The sequence below is a fragment of the Stylophora pistillata genome, chromosome 12 (assembly GCF_964205215.1).
Source record: "Stylophora pistillata chromosome 12, jaStyPist1.2, whole genome shotgun sequence".
In the NCBI taxonomy this organism is placed as follows: domain Eukaryota; kingdom Metazoa; phylum Cnidaria; class Anthozoa; order Scleractinia; family Pocilloporidae; genus Stylophora; species Stylophora pistillata.
This window is the reverse complement of record NC_142530.1, coordinates 2,599,936-2,616,473: the sequence shown is the minus strand read 5'-3', so window position 1 is coordinate 2,616,473 and position 16,538 is coordinate 2,599,936. Positions and strand designations below refer to the sequence as shown.

The window sequence follows — 16,538 nt, the reverse complement described above, 5'->3', positions numbered from 1 at the left end:
ATACATGTAAAGCTTGACAAACTTCCAACAAACTTTGGAGAAGGTGTAATATTCCATTTTTTTTTTTTTTTGCGTTTTTCAGGCGAGTGGAGGCTTGTGTAAAGCGAGATTAAGGGGCGCGCGAATTAAACACGAGATGAAGGGTGCCAAAAAAAGCGAAATAACGCGCCTTTTTTCTTGCGCTCGTCCTTTCGTATGTGACCAGGACTTTGCACTCACCTCGCACTTGCCTTCAAGTTCGCTCTCGCTCGCCTGAATACGCCAAAATGCAATGGCTGTTGTGCACGCTTAGTTCCCAGCTACTGATTGGCTAGGCTACTCATCTTGCGGGGATGTAAGGTTTTTTCCAGCCATCCTTACCCAATCGCCAACCGCCCTCATACGGGAAATTTTCGTCTAATGTTTTGCAATGAAAACATTCACAGGCCGCTTGAATTATAAGAAAATTATTGCTGTTGCTCTGTTTCTGTAGACGGAGGGACTGACCGATCCTATGCTGGCCGCTTTGCTCGATGATAAGCCGGGATTTGTAGAACTGTTCCTGCAGAATGGCCTCAGTATGATGGAATTCCTTACACCGCAGATATTATGTCAGTTGTATGCTGGGGTGAGTAAGTGGAGATTGCCTCATGACGACTTTGACTTCGAGTACGATATTTGGATTTGAGTTTTAAGCGAAATTAAACACCTTAAAAATGTATTTATTTTTCTTGCATGTTTTCGAAATCCCTCGTTTGCTGATGTCGAACTTGAATTCTCTTTTAATTTACAGGTCCCAAGCAACAGCGTCATCAAGCCTCTGGTTCAAAAAGAAATGGTGTGTACGATCCCCCCCAATTATGAAAAGTTATGTTGTAGCCAGTCCTCGATATATATTTTCCAATTTACTGCTTAGAGTTGCACGTTTCGTGCACTTTTGATCGGTAACATTTTTACCCGCTTTAAGTAATTTCTAGGAAAGCATTTAAAAGACATACCTCTTTTTGAAAACTCTGTCTCAAAAACTTTGTTAGATAGACACTCCATCTGAATGGCACCTGGTAGTCCCTTTCTACACTTGCATCCATCGACATAATATCGACGTGTTTTCCCAGCACGTCCTGTTTTTTTGCGCTCGTCATCGATCTCATGATTTCCTGTGCTGACCGCGGTTGCATGTTTTCCCGCGCTTTCTAGAAGTGGCGAATTTATTTTTCAGAGAGTGTGAGAGAGATGAAAAAGAAGCCTAACCGATTTTTTTTTTTTTCAGAATAAAAAGAGTATTACAGCCTTAAACCTGAGTGTTGTTGGCGAGGTGATAGAAAACTTGATGGGCGATTCTTATCATTGCCTTTACCTTCGGGACCCACGTTATATGACTTCACTTCATGAAGAAAGGGGGAAAAGTCACAAAATCAGCCAGCCAGCTATTGTGTGTAAGTTAAACATGTCAGAACTAAGCTCTCTATCAATTTTGTAGTTATCATCTCAAGAATCAATATCGTAGTTATTATTTTTGTCTATTATTATGAGTTATAGTCTTGTCATTCGCTAATATCATTTTTAGTTGAAGAAACTTGATTTGTAAAATAAATGGGTTACCTCGCACGCTTTTATTCATTTAAAAAAAGTATGGTTTGTTTTTCAACGAGTCTCCTTCGCTGTTGTCACGTAACGCAAAGGTGTTACTACTGAAACAGGTAGACTTTTTTTCAGGAGACGTGCGTAACAGTTGCCGTTAGCGACAAAGGTGATCGTTTTTGGTCACATGACTAAAAAGATGTTAGCTTAAAAGGCAAACGCACGTGATTGCACTCCTTCGCATTTCTTTTCCCGCGCTTTTGCTGCCTGTCGTCGTTTATCCGCTTTTGTTTAGTAATACAACGTGATCCAGCTAAAAGTGTTCTATAATATTTCTTTTTAGCTAAAATCGAATTGATTATCACACATCTTAGGCTATAGTCTACTCTTTTATCACGGATATAAGACCTTTCTGTTTTGTTTATAGAAAAGCCCTCCATCGTTTGATTCTCAGCAATGTGAAGGAATGCGATCACGTAGGCCTACGTTTTAGACGTCAGGGATAGATCACGTGGGCTAATTCAAATATGTTTCGCTCTAGCGGCAACTGTTTCGCGCGTATCCGAAAAAACAGTCTACCTGTTTCGGTAGTATGTGTAGTGTCCAAATAACTGCGCGACTTTGATAAGATGCGACATATTTTTTTTGTTTTTTGTTTTTTTGCTTTTTTTCTTCCAGGCAATCCTCTTCACAGAATCGACCCACTGAGGACACCGTATCGTGACGTATTTATCTGGGCGGTGCTTAGTAACCGCAAAGATATGGCTAAGCTCATGTGGAGCATGGGCCGAGAACAGATCGCAACCGCGCTCATGGCAACGCGTCTTCTGAAATCCATGGCGGAAAAGGCGCGTGCTGATGATACCATCACTGACATCAGCCCAGAGCTGCTGGAGGTGGCGAAGTGAGTATTGTACTCTTTGCATGTCTTGCACTCTTAACCAGAGTGGCTTACAACAAATTTCTCTCAACAGTATCATCAACGAATGAAGCGTTTGATTTTTAAACAAATTCTCTTCGTCAGTACCATATGGAATGTGTAGAAAACAGAATAGAGAATATGCGTACTGACATAAGGTTGTATTATGCTGGGAAATTGTCTGATACGTGACAAACTATTGTGTGACAAAAAGACAGTTTTCAGACACAAATGGTCGAGATTTGTCGATAATTTTTACCGTCTTGACAGTCTTTGCGAAGGCTTTGAAATTGTTCATTCTCTTTTTGTGAATATCAACTTTTTTTCAAGCATTTTTGATGTTCTGAGCACCACTGTTTACTCTCTTGCAGTGATTTTGAACAACACGCCATAGGCGTACTTCAAGAATGTTACGAAGAGAACGAAACTCTTTCCCAGACCCTGCTGGTTAAAGAACTGGATAATTTTGGTAATCTGACAGCGCTTGATCTGGCTGTCATTGCCGAAGATCAGAATTTCATTGCACATACAAGCTGTCAAGTGCTACTCACCCGACTCTGGATGGGAGCGATGGCCATGAACACTAAGTGGTGGAAGGTAGGGGGAAGGGGTAGAATAAGTTTAGACGCGCATGAACAATAGGAGGACTGTAAAGCTTTGGAAACTTATTTTCATTTATATATATTTTTGATTGATTGATTTACTTTTTTGTCATTAGTTTTTGTAACCCTTTGTTGACGTTGATCTGTTTTGTTCCTCAGATCATTCTTTGCACGTTCTGTCCGTTCCTGATTTTCCCGCTGATTTACTTTGTCCCGGATGAGCAGCACGAAAGGGAGGCCGCAGCTCGTCTGTCGCAGAAGGGATTGTACACCAAGAGTATGAAGAATGTGAGGAGATCCAGTATAACAGAAGAAACAGTCGAGCTACAAAAGGTTGAAACTGTCAGAAACGGAAATCCCAAAATCAACATCGACGAAGAATCTAAAGTAGGAGAAGGGGAAGATACAGGGGAAGACATTGTTCAAGAGATAGTGGAATATATTCCAGGTAAAGAACCTTTGAATATTGATTCTCCTTAGAAATCTCTGTACGAATCTTTTGATTCCATTGTGAGAATTGAGAACTTTATCAAGGATCTCGTATATTTATTCTTCCGTGAAGAGCATTGAAAAGGACGTCCTCAGTCATTCGATAGAATGCAACTGATATTTTCTCATCTCATTTTAACATTGATTTTTTTTTTTCAGAGCTTCAAGAAGATCATTCTATGGAACATATGATGCGATCGAAAGACATGACTGTTTATGACAGAATCACATCATTCTATTCTGCACCGTTCACCAAGTTTATGGGGAATTTGGTAAGTTTTTACGCATCGCTCTTTAACATATCCCAGCTTTGAAAGTTATTCATCCATCTGATGTTACATTTGCAGGTGTCTTACGTAGCCTTCATATTCCTCTATGGTTACGTCATCACTATGTACTTCCCGCCTTTTGACTCGTCCAAGACTTTCGGGGGATTAAGTGTGGTGGAATTCATTCTTTACTTCTGGATCTTTACTATCATAATGGAAGAAATTAGACAGGTGGGTGACATGATAAGTGGTATCACGTGATCATGACAAGAATTATGTCACGTGGTCAAGTCACACACTGAAGTCACATGATAGGCTAGCGTGGTGTTTAATCGATGGTATCACGTGAAGAGATGAGATGGCCGAATGTTTATTTTGCTGTACTTCGGTCAAAGTCTTATTGTGTTCTTAGGTATTTCACCTTTTCGTTCGCAATGCCTTTCTCTACTCAGGAGTGTATATGGGTACCAGCAAACTGACAGGTCGACCTGTGGCTCACTACTGCCGGAGTTTCTCAAGAAAACTTGACGAATGTCTTGTTGGGCTACTTGGGGGGGGGGGGGGTCAAAACTGCTAGAACCTTTCTTGGTTTCTAAAGGGCGCAAAAGAGCATGTTGAATTTCTCCCTTGCGAAGTTTCTCTCCAAAATGTACTGATTTTAATCTTAAGCTGATTCTTTTTTCTTTTCTCTTTCTCAGCTAGCGGCTCAACAACCGAAAACTTTTGGTGACAAGCTCAGAGTTTATTTCAGCGACACCTGGAATCGCGTCGACACATTCGCGCTCCTGGCTTTTGTGGTGGCAGCTTGTTTGCGTTTTTTCGATTCAACCTATGAAGCTGCTCGGATCACTCTTTCGCTGAATATCATAGTGTTTATCGTGCGTTCCCTTCAGATCGTGTCTGTCAACAGACAGCTCGGTCCTAAACTTGTCATGATTAGGAAAATGGTAAGACCGTGTGACGTTTTTCTGTTTCCATGGAGATGGGCTACGTGCTCTTCGACTAGTCAATTTAGTGGGCCGTATTTCATTATGCGGCTTGCAAAATTCAAAAGTTTATTTACAAAGAAGACTTCCCCAATTTTTTTTTTAACCTAGCGATATAATCGATATCTTACTGACCTCGATTTCTCTGTCCGTATTGTAAATTACGAAACGTCGTTTTTCGCGCTTTGGCCACAAATCCGAGCGGAAAACGCGGTTCGTAACTTACAGTACAAACCTCGAGCTCGGTTGATAGGAGGTTTATAACTTGACCATTCGAAAATTTTCTTCAATTGTGTTCAACAACCGCGATATGTACCGAAAAGATATTCTTAGTTAAGGGCCCTAAAAGCCCCTTTACGTTATTTGCGGTTAACTCTTAGTTCTGCTTTGTGTTATTGCAAAGTTAGTATTTTTGAAATACATCTCTTTTTTTTTTCTTTTTTTTCAAAGCTTGAGGATCTGAAGCAGTTTGTAATAATTTTGGCCATATTTATTATCGCCTATGGAATCGCACTGCAAGCGGTGACATTCCCAGGCCCCGGACCGTTCTCAAAGACCTGGGATCAGGTGATCCGTGGAATACTGGACTTACCTTACTGGCAGATGTATGGAGAACTCTTTCTCGAAGAAATTTCAGGTAGCTGAATTATTCCTCTTACTTCCCTATGTGATTAAAATGTAACTTTTCCTTTACGATATGGATATGTTATCTAGCAAACAGGTTATGGAATATGTAATTTCATCAGCCTCCTCGTAGGCTAGCTGTGATTGGATAAAACTTTATAAGATCTAACAAAGGGTGAGTATGATTCAAGCAAAGCTTTGAACTTTCTGTTTTTGTTTTTTTTGTGTGTGTGTGTGTGTGTGTGTGTTTTCAGGTCAAAAGCCAGCAGAGTATTTCGAGGTTCATCCCACTGCTAAATGGCTATCACCAGCACTCTTAGCTGGCTACATGTTGTTCACGAATGTTCTTCTACTTAATCTTCTCATCGCCATTTTCAGGTAATTTAAATTCTTTCCATGCTTTTGTAATAGTATTTTATAGCCTCTGGATGGTTTTCTTTTGGTGAGAATCCACAGTATACTAAAAAACTCGTATTTCTCTTGGTTATGTGGGTGTTTTGTCTTTTTGCGTATGTTTGAGCATAGTTAGTAGAGGGAGATCTCTACTAACTATGATTTGAGTTACCACCTGTGATTACTTTGCTTTTGGTTTTTCGAAGGCTCTAACCTTGTGCGGCTTAACCATTCAACCTTTGATGAATTTCCTTTTCGTTCGTTCTAAGTTATACCTTCGAGAGAGTGCAAGAAGATTCAGACAAAGTATGGAAGTTCCAGCGATATGAACTGATCGCAGAATATCACGGAAGACCGCTGATCTTCCCTCCTTTGATCTTCATCTCTCACGTCTTGATATTCATCAGGTGGATATGGCGGCTGTGCCGCTGTGGAAATCCTCCCGCGGTCAGCTCTATGAGTACGTATTTACCGACGGGTCTGACATTTTAGTAGCTGAGTCTGATATCTATAACTGAGCGACAACTGAATTTTGGTTCGGGGTGCAGCGAATATCTGACAACTCAGCTGTGAGCTAATGTGAACTAAAATGGAAGCAAGGAGTAGTTCACTAATATATAACTTCTCCCTTTAGTATCCAGTCATTATCCAGCAAACATGTAATGAGAATACCTAAACTTATCCAGTATTCGCTCCAACGAAGGGCTAACGCTCGAAACTTCAGCTTTTGTAATCGTTACGGTGGGCAATTTACCATTTCAACTTTCTTGATATATCCAAATTATCCAGTAGAGGTTGTTTTCTCATCAAACTTCATATTCTTGTAACTAATGTATAAAGAAATGTATGGGATTCGGGGGGAAGAATTAACAAGCATATCTTGGAAGTAATATTATGGTTTGGATCTATCTCTGGCGTGATTATCGGGTTTTCAGGCAGAAAAGTAACTTTCGCTAAACGAAAATATTTCACTAGACCTAAGCACTCCAACGTTAACAACATTATGTACTAAACAACTGAGTAATAGAAAAATGTGTTTGGGTAGTCATTTAGTTTAACCCGTGCCAAAAGGCTCATGTCCAACTTCCCCATTCACCGAAAACAGTTCACATGAGAAACTCTAAGCCAAAATTGTATTTCGACAGTTTTATATTTTGATCCTTAGACTGAAACTAAAATGTTCATCTAAAGCTTGATGGCAAGAGTCAGTTTCCAGAAAGAAAGATATTGTTGAAAGAAACAAGTTCAAAAGCTTAAAGTGTCTAGAATAACAATACACAAAATTGTTTTTTCATCGGGGAATACTGGCTCCAATCTGTGAGCGTCTCTTCGAAAGTACAAAATAAGCATTTTCCTTTTTATTTGCAGAAATTAAATTAAGTGATTACGAGAAGGAACAACTTGAGAACTGGGAGTTTCAAGGAGCGGAGTATTTCCTTCACACGAAACGAACAGAGGAGAAAAACACATTGGAAAAAAGAGTCTGTACACTAGGGGACAGGTGTGTGGTGTTGTGTGATGAACATAGCAATTCTCAGAAAGATTCTAATTTACTCAAGGAGTTGATTTGAAGAAATGTTGCACGACTTCCAAAACAGTCGATCTTCCAGTCTGTTAATTTCATTGAAAACAGCTGACGATGAAGTATAATTAAAAGAAAGCTGCTTAGCCTTTAGACTTCTCCATCAGAACAAGCTCCATTAAATTGTCCACTTGGTTCACATCAATGACAGTTCAAAAAGTCTAAAACGATGATCTCTTCGTTCCCAACGAAATTCATTCACGCAAGAATCACTAAACGCTCCTCGACCGCGCCAAATCCGCCGAGCATGCGCACTCATTTTGCCACTGTGTCATCCTGGATGCTTGATACATATGAACCTGTTGGTCTTAGCCCACCATAGAACTTCCTCAAGATCAGCTGATTAGAGTATTTGAAAGCAAGTTCGGAAGGTTCGAGATTCAAACTCAGATTTTTATTATGTTTGTCCTACGCTCGTGAAAACTTTTCGACATCCCTCTCTTCTTGCCCATGTTTGTTCTAACAGGGTAAATGACGCAACTGTCAAGCTTGACCGTATAATGGAAAGTGTGCTGGACACAAGTACAGTGGACTCTGAGGGCGCTCCCGGAGTTGCTCAGCCAAATTTGGATTTTAGACCACCTACGCGTGACACTGGTGCTTTAGAGCGGAGACTGGCACGAATGGAGGGCAACGTGGCATCGATATTAGAAACGATGGAGACGTTGGTGGATTTGGTTCATAATCAAAAGGTGTTTTTTTTTTTCATACTGTTCTCTTTCCGTTCCCTGTAGTAATGACTAAGAGGTTCTTTTAACAATCTGGAGCTTCTTCATCTTGGCGATAATTTCCTTTATTCCCATGGAGCTAATTCAGATTTATAATTCTAAAACTATGCCGAGTTGAAGGTATACTCACAATATTTTTCATATTTTTAGGTCCAGACGTCCTTCGTGCCGTCATCACGTGAGTGGATGCAATTTTTTAGTACTATAAACAGACTTATCAGCATTATAGAGGTTTTGCATGGCAGCCATGCTGCATGGCAGGAACAATGAAAATATTTTGCATAAGAAAGAAATTTTTTTCCCATGGGAAAAATAATCTATTGTTCCTGCCATCCAACATGGCTGCTGTGCAAAACGTCTATACTGTAAATCCCGCGTTTTAATTGGCTGACTCATTTGCTAACTATCAACCCATAGAAAAAAGACCGGAAAATCTAGGTTTTTGCTTTAGTTAGTTGTCGAAGATCACGAGAAACTTTTAAGATTTGTGATAAAATATTTGCCTCTTATGACTAGGTTGTTGAGTCTATGGTCAAAATAGATGATTTTGATATTTTTCATTCTAGAACCTGCGCCCGCCAACATTCTTGATCTTCGTCCTGTAGCTCCAGCGTTCATCCATGATAAGGCACGCGCAACACCCTACCCGGTATCCACTGTGAAGAGATTTCAGGTTCCGGATGACAAAGTGCTCTGGGAAGTGAGTGACTATTCTTCTTACAGTTGATGTTTTCCGCCCCTGCGTTCTCCCGCGCCAAACACATTTTGTCTAATGATTTCTACTGTCCAAAAGGGCTGTTAAAAGTACAAGTTTTAATGCCCCAGTGCCCAACTGCATTTTCCCGCTTTTTTCGTTGTTGACATTACCGCTTTTGGTCGACGCGTATGTTTTCCCGCGCTTCTTGCTGATGACGCGTGTTCCGCTTCTTGAAGGTGATTGTGTCTCCGCGCTAGAATTTTCGCGTGGTGTTAGCCGGTATTGTATGGTCACTGTTTTACTCCTTACAAACCATTATGGTCCACCTGAAGTTGTGATTTTCCTGTTCATTGTTTTTGTATATTTAAGTAATACACGATTTTATTTGAAGGTGGACTTCCCAGATTACAGTCCCGTAAATTATACCGCCCCCGTTGTTCTGAAGAAACCTTCGTGGGCTGATGACGACTTAATGAGCATGTAAGTTGCTTTATACCAAGGCATCAATATAACATGCGTTGTGATTGGTCAACGTGATAGTTTATGACAGAGAGACAACCACACCCAACTAAGTTTGAATTGTTATTTAATCCATTTTTTCACCTCAGGGTCATTTTTCATAGAAGATTTTCCCATCGTACAGCAAATAAAAAAATAAAAATATTAACTAGTGTAAAAGGGTGCATTGTTGAGCACCAAGCTTCTGGTCACACACGTCCCATGAGTTCATGTGGTGTTGTGTTTTATATGTTACCATGGTTAGTTATATTAGTCATTTATGTTGTTCATTTTAGGCATCCCTCAGCTCGTCCACCGCTGGCCTACAACAGGCTCGACGATGAATACAAAGTAAACCGTGCTAGTCACATGGGATCCTACCGAGTGAAAGACGGACTACCGCTGTATGTATATATGCGAAAGTGTTTTTATGTTGTGAGATATTCACTTTCAACTGGTTGCTGGGTAACCTGTGACATCGCTGTACGACACCTTTCTAGCGCGATTGATCATTCAGCAGTCTCACTAGGGTGGGTCAAATGGGTTATAGAATTTTTCGATGAGTTAGCTACGTGAAAACATTCCAGTTTTGTATGGTAGCGTGACAAGAGGGAAGGCATTCCTTCCGGAATGGTCAGTTTGACTTTTATGTGCACTCCAATTTTGCAAAATAGTATGGAAGAAAAATTCAGGTCTTGTCGAACGGGTAGGTAATGCACCAACGGAGCAAGACAGTGAAACTTGCCGTTTTATTGGTGGAAAGACGCCGTAAATTGATACCTGTTTTTCCCTCTCACCAGTAATCCTATGGGCCGCACCGGCATCACAGGAAGAGGACTCCTGGGACGATTCGGTCCCAATCACGCCGCTGATCCTATTGTCACACGGTAATGAAAAGACAATGGTGTTATACATATCTATAATTCTAACGGAAACAGTATCTTGCCACAAATAAATGTTGGATATTGGTAAAGGAAGGCTAGTGTTGACGTTGTGAGGCAGCCAACCACGCCCATGTCACTAGTTGGAGTTTCTGTGCATGACTTTCTGAAATATTTTCGTCACGTGTTTGTGGGAGTTCCTCCCCCCGTCTTTACACTCTTGAGCTCTACGATCTTACAAGTTTGTTCTTTTCCACCGCAATTAGAAGCTTCGTTGTTATTTTGCTTTTTCTTTGTAGGGCAATTACATATGTGTTTTTTTTCTTTGATATTTATTAGGTGGAAGCGAACCAGTGGCGGTGTCTTGTTAGACGGAGGGAAAAAAGTTCTTGAGTTTGTTGCAATTCAAAGGAAGGACAATAGTCAGTGGGCAATACCAGGGGTGAGTTCAGGGCTTTTTTTCTCAAGTAGCTTTAAGAAGTTGTTGTTGTTGTATGGTTTTTGATTTTTACTTTCTATTAATAATCGCACTTTTCAGTACATCTTCCCCCTCTCGGATCACTCACACCGATCGTTAGGTCGGTCGATCGGTCAGTCGTTTGTTTGTTGGTTCGTCCTTTCGTCTGTTCGTGCACTAATTCGTTCGTTCCTTCCTTCGTTAATGCATCCATTCATTTTTTTTCCTTTCAGGGTATGGTCGAACCGGGGCAAGTCGTGACTCAGGTTCTAAAGGCGGAGTTTGGAGAAGAGGCTATGGCAAAGCTCAGTGTTACAGACGCGGAAAGAGAGAAAATCAGCCGGCAAATCGACAGACTCTTTCATAACGGAGTTGAGGTGACTCGATGATTTTATTTACCCTTTACTATTAGAGAAAGATACGTTTCAGGCCATAGCAACAACTAACCTTTTTTGTGTTTCCAGGTGTATAAAGGTTACGTTGATGATCCCAGAAACACGGACAACGCTTGGATGGAGACAGTGGCCGTCAATTTCCACGACGACACTGGAGAAATATTCAGCGAATTCAAGTTACAAGTGAGTTGTTTTTACATCGGAACATCCAGGAGATTAGGAAGGATAGGGAGGGGTTAGGGAAGGCTATTCACTCTCGTTTTGTACGGGGAATTTCTATCCTGGACTCATCTAAAACCTTCGTTATTTTTTAAACCAACTTCGACCGAGTTCGGTCGAAAAGTTTTCCCTACCATACATCGGTTGCCTCATTCTTATTGTCCTGATACATGAATACTCGACTGACCAGCTGCTGTTTGGGAAATGAGCTCGCCCCCCACCCCCCCTCCACGCTCCAAATCCTCTCAATGAAACCACTTCTTTGCCATTTTGAAAATGATTTCATTTACATTCACAGGCCGGAGACGATGCGGCCGCAGTGCGGTGGCAGAGAGTCAGCGGCAATATTCCTCTTTTTGCAAGTCACGTGTCTATACTGGAAAAAGTCTCCAAAATGAGAAACGCTGCATTTTAAAATCAAACGCCAAAGGGTAAAAAAAGGGCTTAGTTTTGAGGTTTCCTTTCACACTTGGGTGAAAGAGGTTATTTATTCGTCATGTATTTTGTGAATGGTAGTTGGACCTATAAAGTATTTGTAATAGTTTCCTACAGCATCACTACTCAAGACAATTCTCAATGTTTGGCTGTAATTGTAAAGCAATCTAGTTCCTGATCAAATTGTCACAAACCTTAGAAGGGCAAGAAGCCAATTTTCTGTTTATTGACAAATTGAATTGAAAAGAGGTTAATTTCCAAACACACTCTTTTTTCATGAATTTCAATTATGTATTCGGTCTTACAAAATGTAGGTTCACTTTAATTTATTTTTGTATGAAATGCATTCACCAGTGAGTGTTCTTGGATAAATTATTCAATTTTTCTTTCCAACACACAATTTTAAAAGTATTTCTCAGTCTTTTCTCCATCCTTCTCTTGACCAAATTTACTCACTTCCTAAGATAAACCTGTCTTGATCGTAAGGGGGTTCAAGTAGTGTGTGTGTGTGTGTGGAGGGGGGGGGGGGGGGAGAAGAAGAAGAAGAAGGAGGGACAGTGAGTCCTCAGTACTTGGCCCTCCTGTTGGTTGGACTTCTCACTAATTGTTAACATTTTGTAAATAAATGTTCTTACTGAAGTGTACTGAATAAAAACCCAACTTTAGTATTTCAGATGTTTCTGTTCACTTTGTATGAATCTTCATTATTTCATTTCTTTAGTACCATGCTCAAAAGGCATGAACAGGGAGGAAATAGGAAGCGAAAAATTAGATAGAGAAGGTAATTACAATTGAATCCTTTTTTTTTTTCAATTTAATAAGTTTCTGTGCATCTCAACCATTTAATAGCTGGTCCATAAGTAATCAACAACCTCAAATTAATGCCAGTGAAAAATATTTTGAGAAAGGTAAGTAAATTTAAAAAAACAAACAAACAAAAAACAGGAGACAACAGTTTGCCATCCAACTAAGTAAACGTCCAGTTCTTCCTTGTTTTATACATAGCTAAAATTTATTGGACCCTTTGGACCAAGTTTCTTAGTTTACATTGTCTACAAACATGAAAGACATTGAAAAAGATATTTAGAAACAAAATGCTTAGATCACTATAAGCTGTGTGAACATACTTAATTTACTGGGAATTTTCTTAGAATCTTAAATGACTATACAAAGGACTGCCTATATGCAACTTCTTTTCAAGAAGGATGACAAAATTTACACCTGCAAAAAGTTGTATGATCTTTATGTGGAATATTAAAAGGCATTCTAATGAAACAGAGATGAAAATGAAACTTCACAGTCTTGATAATATCTATAACGTCCCTTGACTGAGATCTTTACCAAATGCTCCATATAAGTACATCTAAAAAGGGATCTCACTAAAAACTTTCTTTTCTGCTGTGTTCATAATCCCTGTAAAACCTGACTCAGTAGGGTGCAAACTACAATCATTTTGAAGTTAAAGTAATTTCTTGTGGGAAGAAACTTGAAAATGTTAGGCAAGAAATACCATGTTCTGCACAAAAAGTACCTACTTTTACTAGACACATATTTCCTTTCTGAAACACTTCCAACAACTTGATCTCCACCTTCTCAGTTTAGAGATCCTCGTCAGACAGTTCAAACATATCTTGTTCCACAGGCTTCCTTATCCATGTACCAAGACCCTGGCTTTCAAATCCTTTCATCACAATCATTTTAGCTGCTTGATACGGACCAGCTGCTGCTTTGGCACCATGGTATGACAATGGCCCTGTAATTCCTGGTCTTAGTTTCTTCCACAACACAATGAAACGTTTGAACAAACTTTGTTTACAAAGCCTTGACACCGCCTGTCCATCTCCAATCACTCCTTTTGTAGCATTTACAATTTCAAATCCCTGGTCTCCTTCACTCCAATTGACACTAATGTTTGGCGACTTCACTGTCATGCGCGGCTCTGGGGTACTTGTTCCATTCATGAGTGGACGATTCTGTTTGAAGAGAGGAGGCAACCCTTCTAGATCACCAAGACGATGATACATGGCTCTTGACATGTGCTCGTAATGGTACAAGCTACCGAGAACAACTGACTGTAGATATATTGGTTCGAGAAAGTGACTGAGTAGTGCCCCTTGCACCCCAAGTACATTCCAACGACAGACTTTGTCCGAACATGACATGGTGCGAAGCCTCTCGCCTTGAAGGACACCATCCCAAGTTTGGATGGTTGTGTCAGCTTTCATTGCAGGAATAGTGCCTGACAAGGTAAAATAAACAGTTTACCAAATGGAAAAATAGTAATACATTTATTTGATTTCACTAGCACCTGAATAATAACAATAGTAATAATAATAATAGTGTTTTTTATTCATAAGATGAAAAACTACATATCTTATGTTACAAAAAATTTCAAAACAAAATTATTGAATATTCACTACAAACCACATCTAAAAAGAAATGAGAATGTTTTTGCCCTTTTTGAGCCCAACATCATCCATGTGACATAAAAAAAAAAAAAAACTTAAGTTTTTCTATTAGCTGCAAGTTCAGTGAAATTCCATCTCTGGCAAGCTCAAAATTGTCATAATTGCCAGAGAAAAGTCCACAAACTACTTTTGTTGCAACAATTCACTTCCCTGACACTGTTAACTTTCAGTCAACAACTCAAATTTTCTCATCATTTTCATGGATAAGGAGGAGAGGAAAAATATCTCAGCAACTGAAACAGCACAGCAGTTGTGTTAAGGGACACTTAACCTTTCACTCCCATGATTTATTTAATCACTTTCACCAGAGTGTGGTGAGGGTCGCACAACAGAGCGAGGCTCCAAATTAAGTGCGCCCAATATCCCACCCATCCCACCCCAGGGGAGGACATCCATCACACAGTAATCTCGTGTGTGGGAAATTAACGTCTCCTACCCCAACCCTGCAGGAGACGGGACCTCCATTTATTCGTCCCTATCCGAGAAGACTAGAATATCTAACCAATTCTTGATGTTATAGAAAGGCAGCAAATTCTTCTCAATTATTTTAAGACCCTAAGTGTTGGTCCGGCCGGGGCTCGAACCCTCGACCTCCCGCACAACAGTCCAGCGCTCTATCCATTGAGCTAACCGGGAGGCGGTAATTGCCATGATGCCACTACCAATTCTCAAAGTCATTTGAGAATTGTTGTTTTATCAACTAAATCAACTTCTTTATTCTCATCGCTTGTCTGTTGGTATTGTATCAATTGATATTGTAAGGAGAAATTCTGTCTTAGTCACTCATGGGAGTTAGAGAGTTAATGACCCACTCCTTGACTTTTACACTCAAGATCACTACCAAAATAATGTGAAGAAACATTACCTTCTCCATTTTCAAGCTTTACTCTTAAAAGTCCTCTTTTTTTTCTTCCAGGATGCTTATCAGATTCACCCATGATCGGCTCATGTGGAGAAAAAACACGAGCGTCACCACATGGCGATGTATTGATGTACAAGTGGAACTCCACATTCTCTCTCACACCAAAGAATCCACTCTTTTTCTTCTCAAATATGGACTCTTCTTCATATCCCTCTGCACACAACTCAAGCTGTGAGTACAAAAATCGCACGAAGGATCTTCTAGCAATTATTTCCCCATGGCAATCATTCACTGCAAGTCCCTGGTCACTGATGTACTCTCCACTTATAAACTTGGTACCAGTTCCCATGCTAATGACCTCGAATTTTTGTTCACTTTCACCTCGACTTGTCATAACGATGCTAGCCAAAACTTTGCGTCTAATTGGTTCCCCTGCTGTTGGCTGCAGACTCTGAAATTTGGCCAGAACAGCATCAGCAATCAGATCTGCGGCAACCTGCTCCAGTTGAGCTGATGGTGGAGGTTCTAAGTACACAGGTTGCAGCCTTGCTTCTGATTGGCCAAATGCATAAAAGGTGCGGATGTTGTACAATGCAAAAAGTGCCTTAGATGCAACATTGGCCTTGCCTTTCTTTTTACTGCTACCGTGTCCTAGGAAATCTTGGCCGTTGATTGTGACTTTAAATTTGAATTGCTTCGCATTTTGTTCTCCTTCTTCACCGAGAAATTCATAACTAAGCCCCGGGTGAAACTCATTTAAAAGCGAAACTGGATGCTTTCCGGCTTCAGTTTGCACCTTTGGAGTTTTCGTGACACCCTTTGGAGGAACTCCAAATTCACCTGGATTCTCACTTACAACTTCATCCTCCATCGGCTGATCGCCATTACCAAATATGTTCAGAAGTGATCCAGTATTATCGGAAGTAAAGTCTGTGGTAACGTCGCGAGTTCCCGTGACCAACTGATGAGCGGGTGAACGGATCTGAGTAATAAAAGACTTTAACACGTTCTCGGCTGCATTGTGCTTCGCTTTCTGTTTACTTGAGCCTTGTCCCTCGAAGGTATTTCCATCAACATTCACAGAAACGAAGAACACAGGGCAATGTGTCTGACCGTCTTTAACAGTGATATCATACGTAAGACCAGGTCGTATTTCGTTCAGTTGCATCAAAGGATTTTTCGCCTCACTTGCCCCAAGAGAGTCGCTTTTCCGCTTTGTCGATCGCCTTCTCTTCTTCGCTGGCGGCGGCAAACAAGCGTCCGGTTTGTCTCCAGCTCGCATGGGGTCATCACTGTCTTCACACGGCAGTGTGTGACTATTTTCGTCTCCTGACTGATTTTTACCTTTTAACACTTGATTATTAGAGACTGGTAAGTCTCCCAATCCAGGAATGACCGCGACTTGTTCGCTTTTTGTTGCACTCACTTCTGCTTCGAAATCAACTGCCGTTTCCGCCATTTTAGTTCGAGACAT

At 40.5% G+C, this 16,538-nt stretch overlaps 2 protein-coding genes across 6 annotated transcripts in view; one reads left to right on the top strand and one right to left on the bottom strand.

The window, feature by feature from the left end:
• The window catches only part of LOC111323527 (transient receptor potential cation channel subfamily M member-like 2), a 26,106-nt gene extending 13,699 nt beyond the window's left edge, over positions 1-12,407 (top strand). For 4 of the 5 annotated variants that reach the window (XM_022926905.2, XM_088739885.1, XM_088739888.1 and 1 more), the window contains 23 exons: positions 473-607; positions 773-817; positions 1,250-1,415; positions 2,239-2,464; positions 2,851-3,076; positions 3,241-3,529; positions 3,730-3,842; positions 3,918-4,070; positions 4,538-4,786; positions 5,276-5,462; positions 5,704-5,827; positions 6,112-6,302; positions 7,211-7,343; positions 7,891-8,116; positions 8,303-8,330; positions 8,719-8,852; positions 9,241-9,329; positions 9,644-9,751; positions 10,148-10,234; positions 10,568-10,670; positions 10,919-11,062; positions 11,150-11,263; positions 11,598-12,407. In XM_022926905.2, the coding sequence (XP_022782640.2) occupies positions 473-607; positions 773-817; positions 1,250-1,415; positions 2,239-2,464; positions 2,851-3,076; positions 3,241-3,529; positions 3,730-3,842; positions 3,918-4,070; positions 4,538-4,786; positions 5,276-5,462; positions 5,704-5,827; positions 6,112-6,302; positions 7,211-7,343; positions 7,891-8,116; positions 8,303-8,330; positions 8,719-8,852; positions 9,241-9,329; positions 9,644-9,751; positions 10,148-10,234; positions 10,568-10,670; positions 10,919-11,062; positions 11,150-11,263; positions 11,598-11,714 (3,387 nt within the window). In that variant the 3' untranslated portion in view covers positions 11,715-12,407. Of the gene's footprint in view, positions 1-472; positions 608-772; positions 818-1,249; positions 1,416-2,238; positions 2,465-2,850; positions 3,077-3,240; positions 3,530-3,729; positions 3,843-3,917; positions 4,075-4,537; positions 4,787-5,275; positions 5,463-5,703; positions 5,828-6,111; positions 6,303-7,210; positions 7,344-7,890; positions 8,117-8,302; positions 8,331-8,718; positions 8,853-9,240; positions 9,330-9,643; positions 9,752-10,147; positions 10,235-10,567; positions 10,671-10,918; positions 11,063-11,149; positions 11,264-11,597 lie in introns of all 5 variants that reach the window. The other variant, XM_088739886.1, reaches the window with a different exon arrangement.
• LOC111323528 (double-stranded RNA-specific editase 1) lies at positions 12,252-16,538 on the bottom strand. The gene is made up of 2 exons (XM_022926906.2): positions 15,068-16,538; positions 12,252-13,973 (listed from the first exon to the last, which is right to left on the bottom strand). Exons 1-2 carry the CDS (start codon positions 16,536-16,538, stop codon positions 13,333-13,335), a joined length of 2,112 nt encoding a protein of 703 aa, XP_022782641.2. The 3' UTR covers positions 12,252-13,332.

Bases quoted from the DNA above. Each gene is read 5' to 3' on its own strand.
- LOC111323528 (XM_022926906.2), bottom strand. From the start codon at position 16,538: ATGTCTCGAACTAAAATGGCGGAAACGGCAGTTGATTTCGAAGCAGAA. The intron at 13,974-15,067 runs GTAATGTTTCTT...TTACCTTGTCAG, and splicing joins AAAGCTTGAAAATGGAGAAG to GCACTATTCCTGCAATGAAA.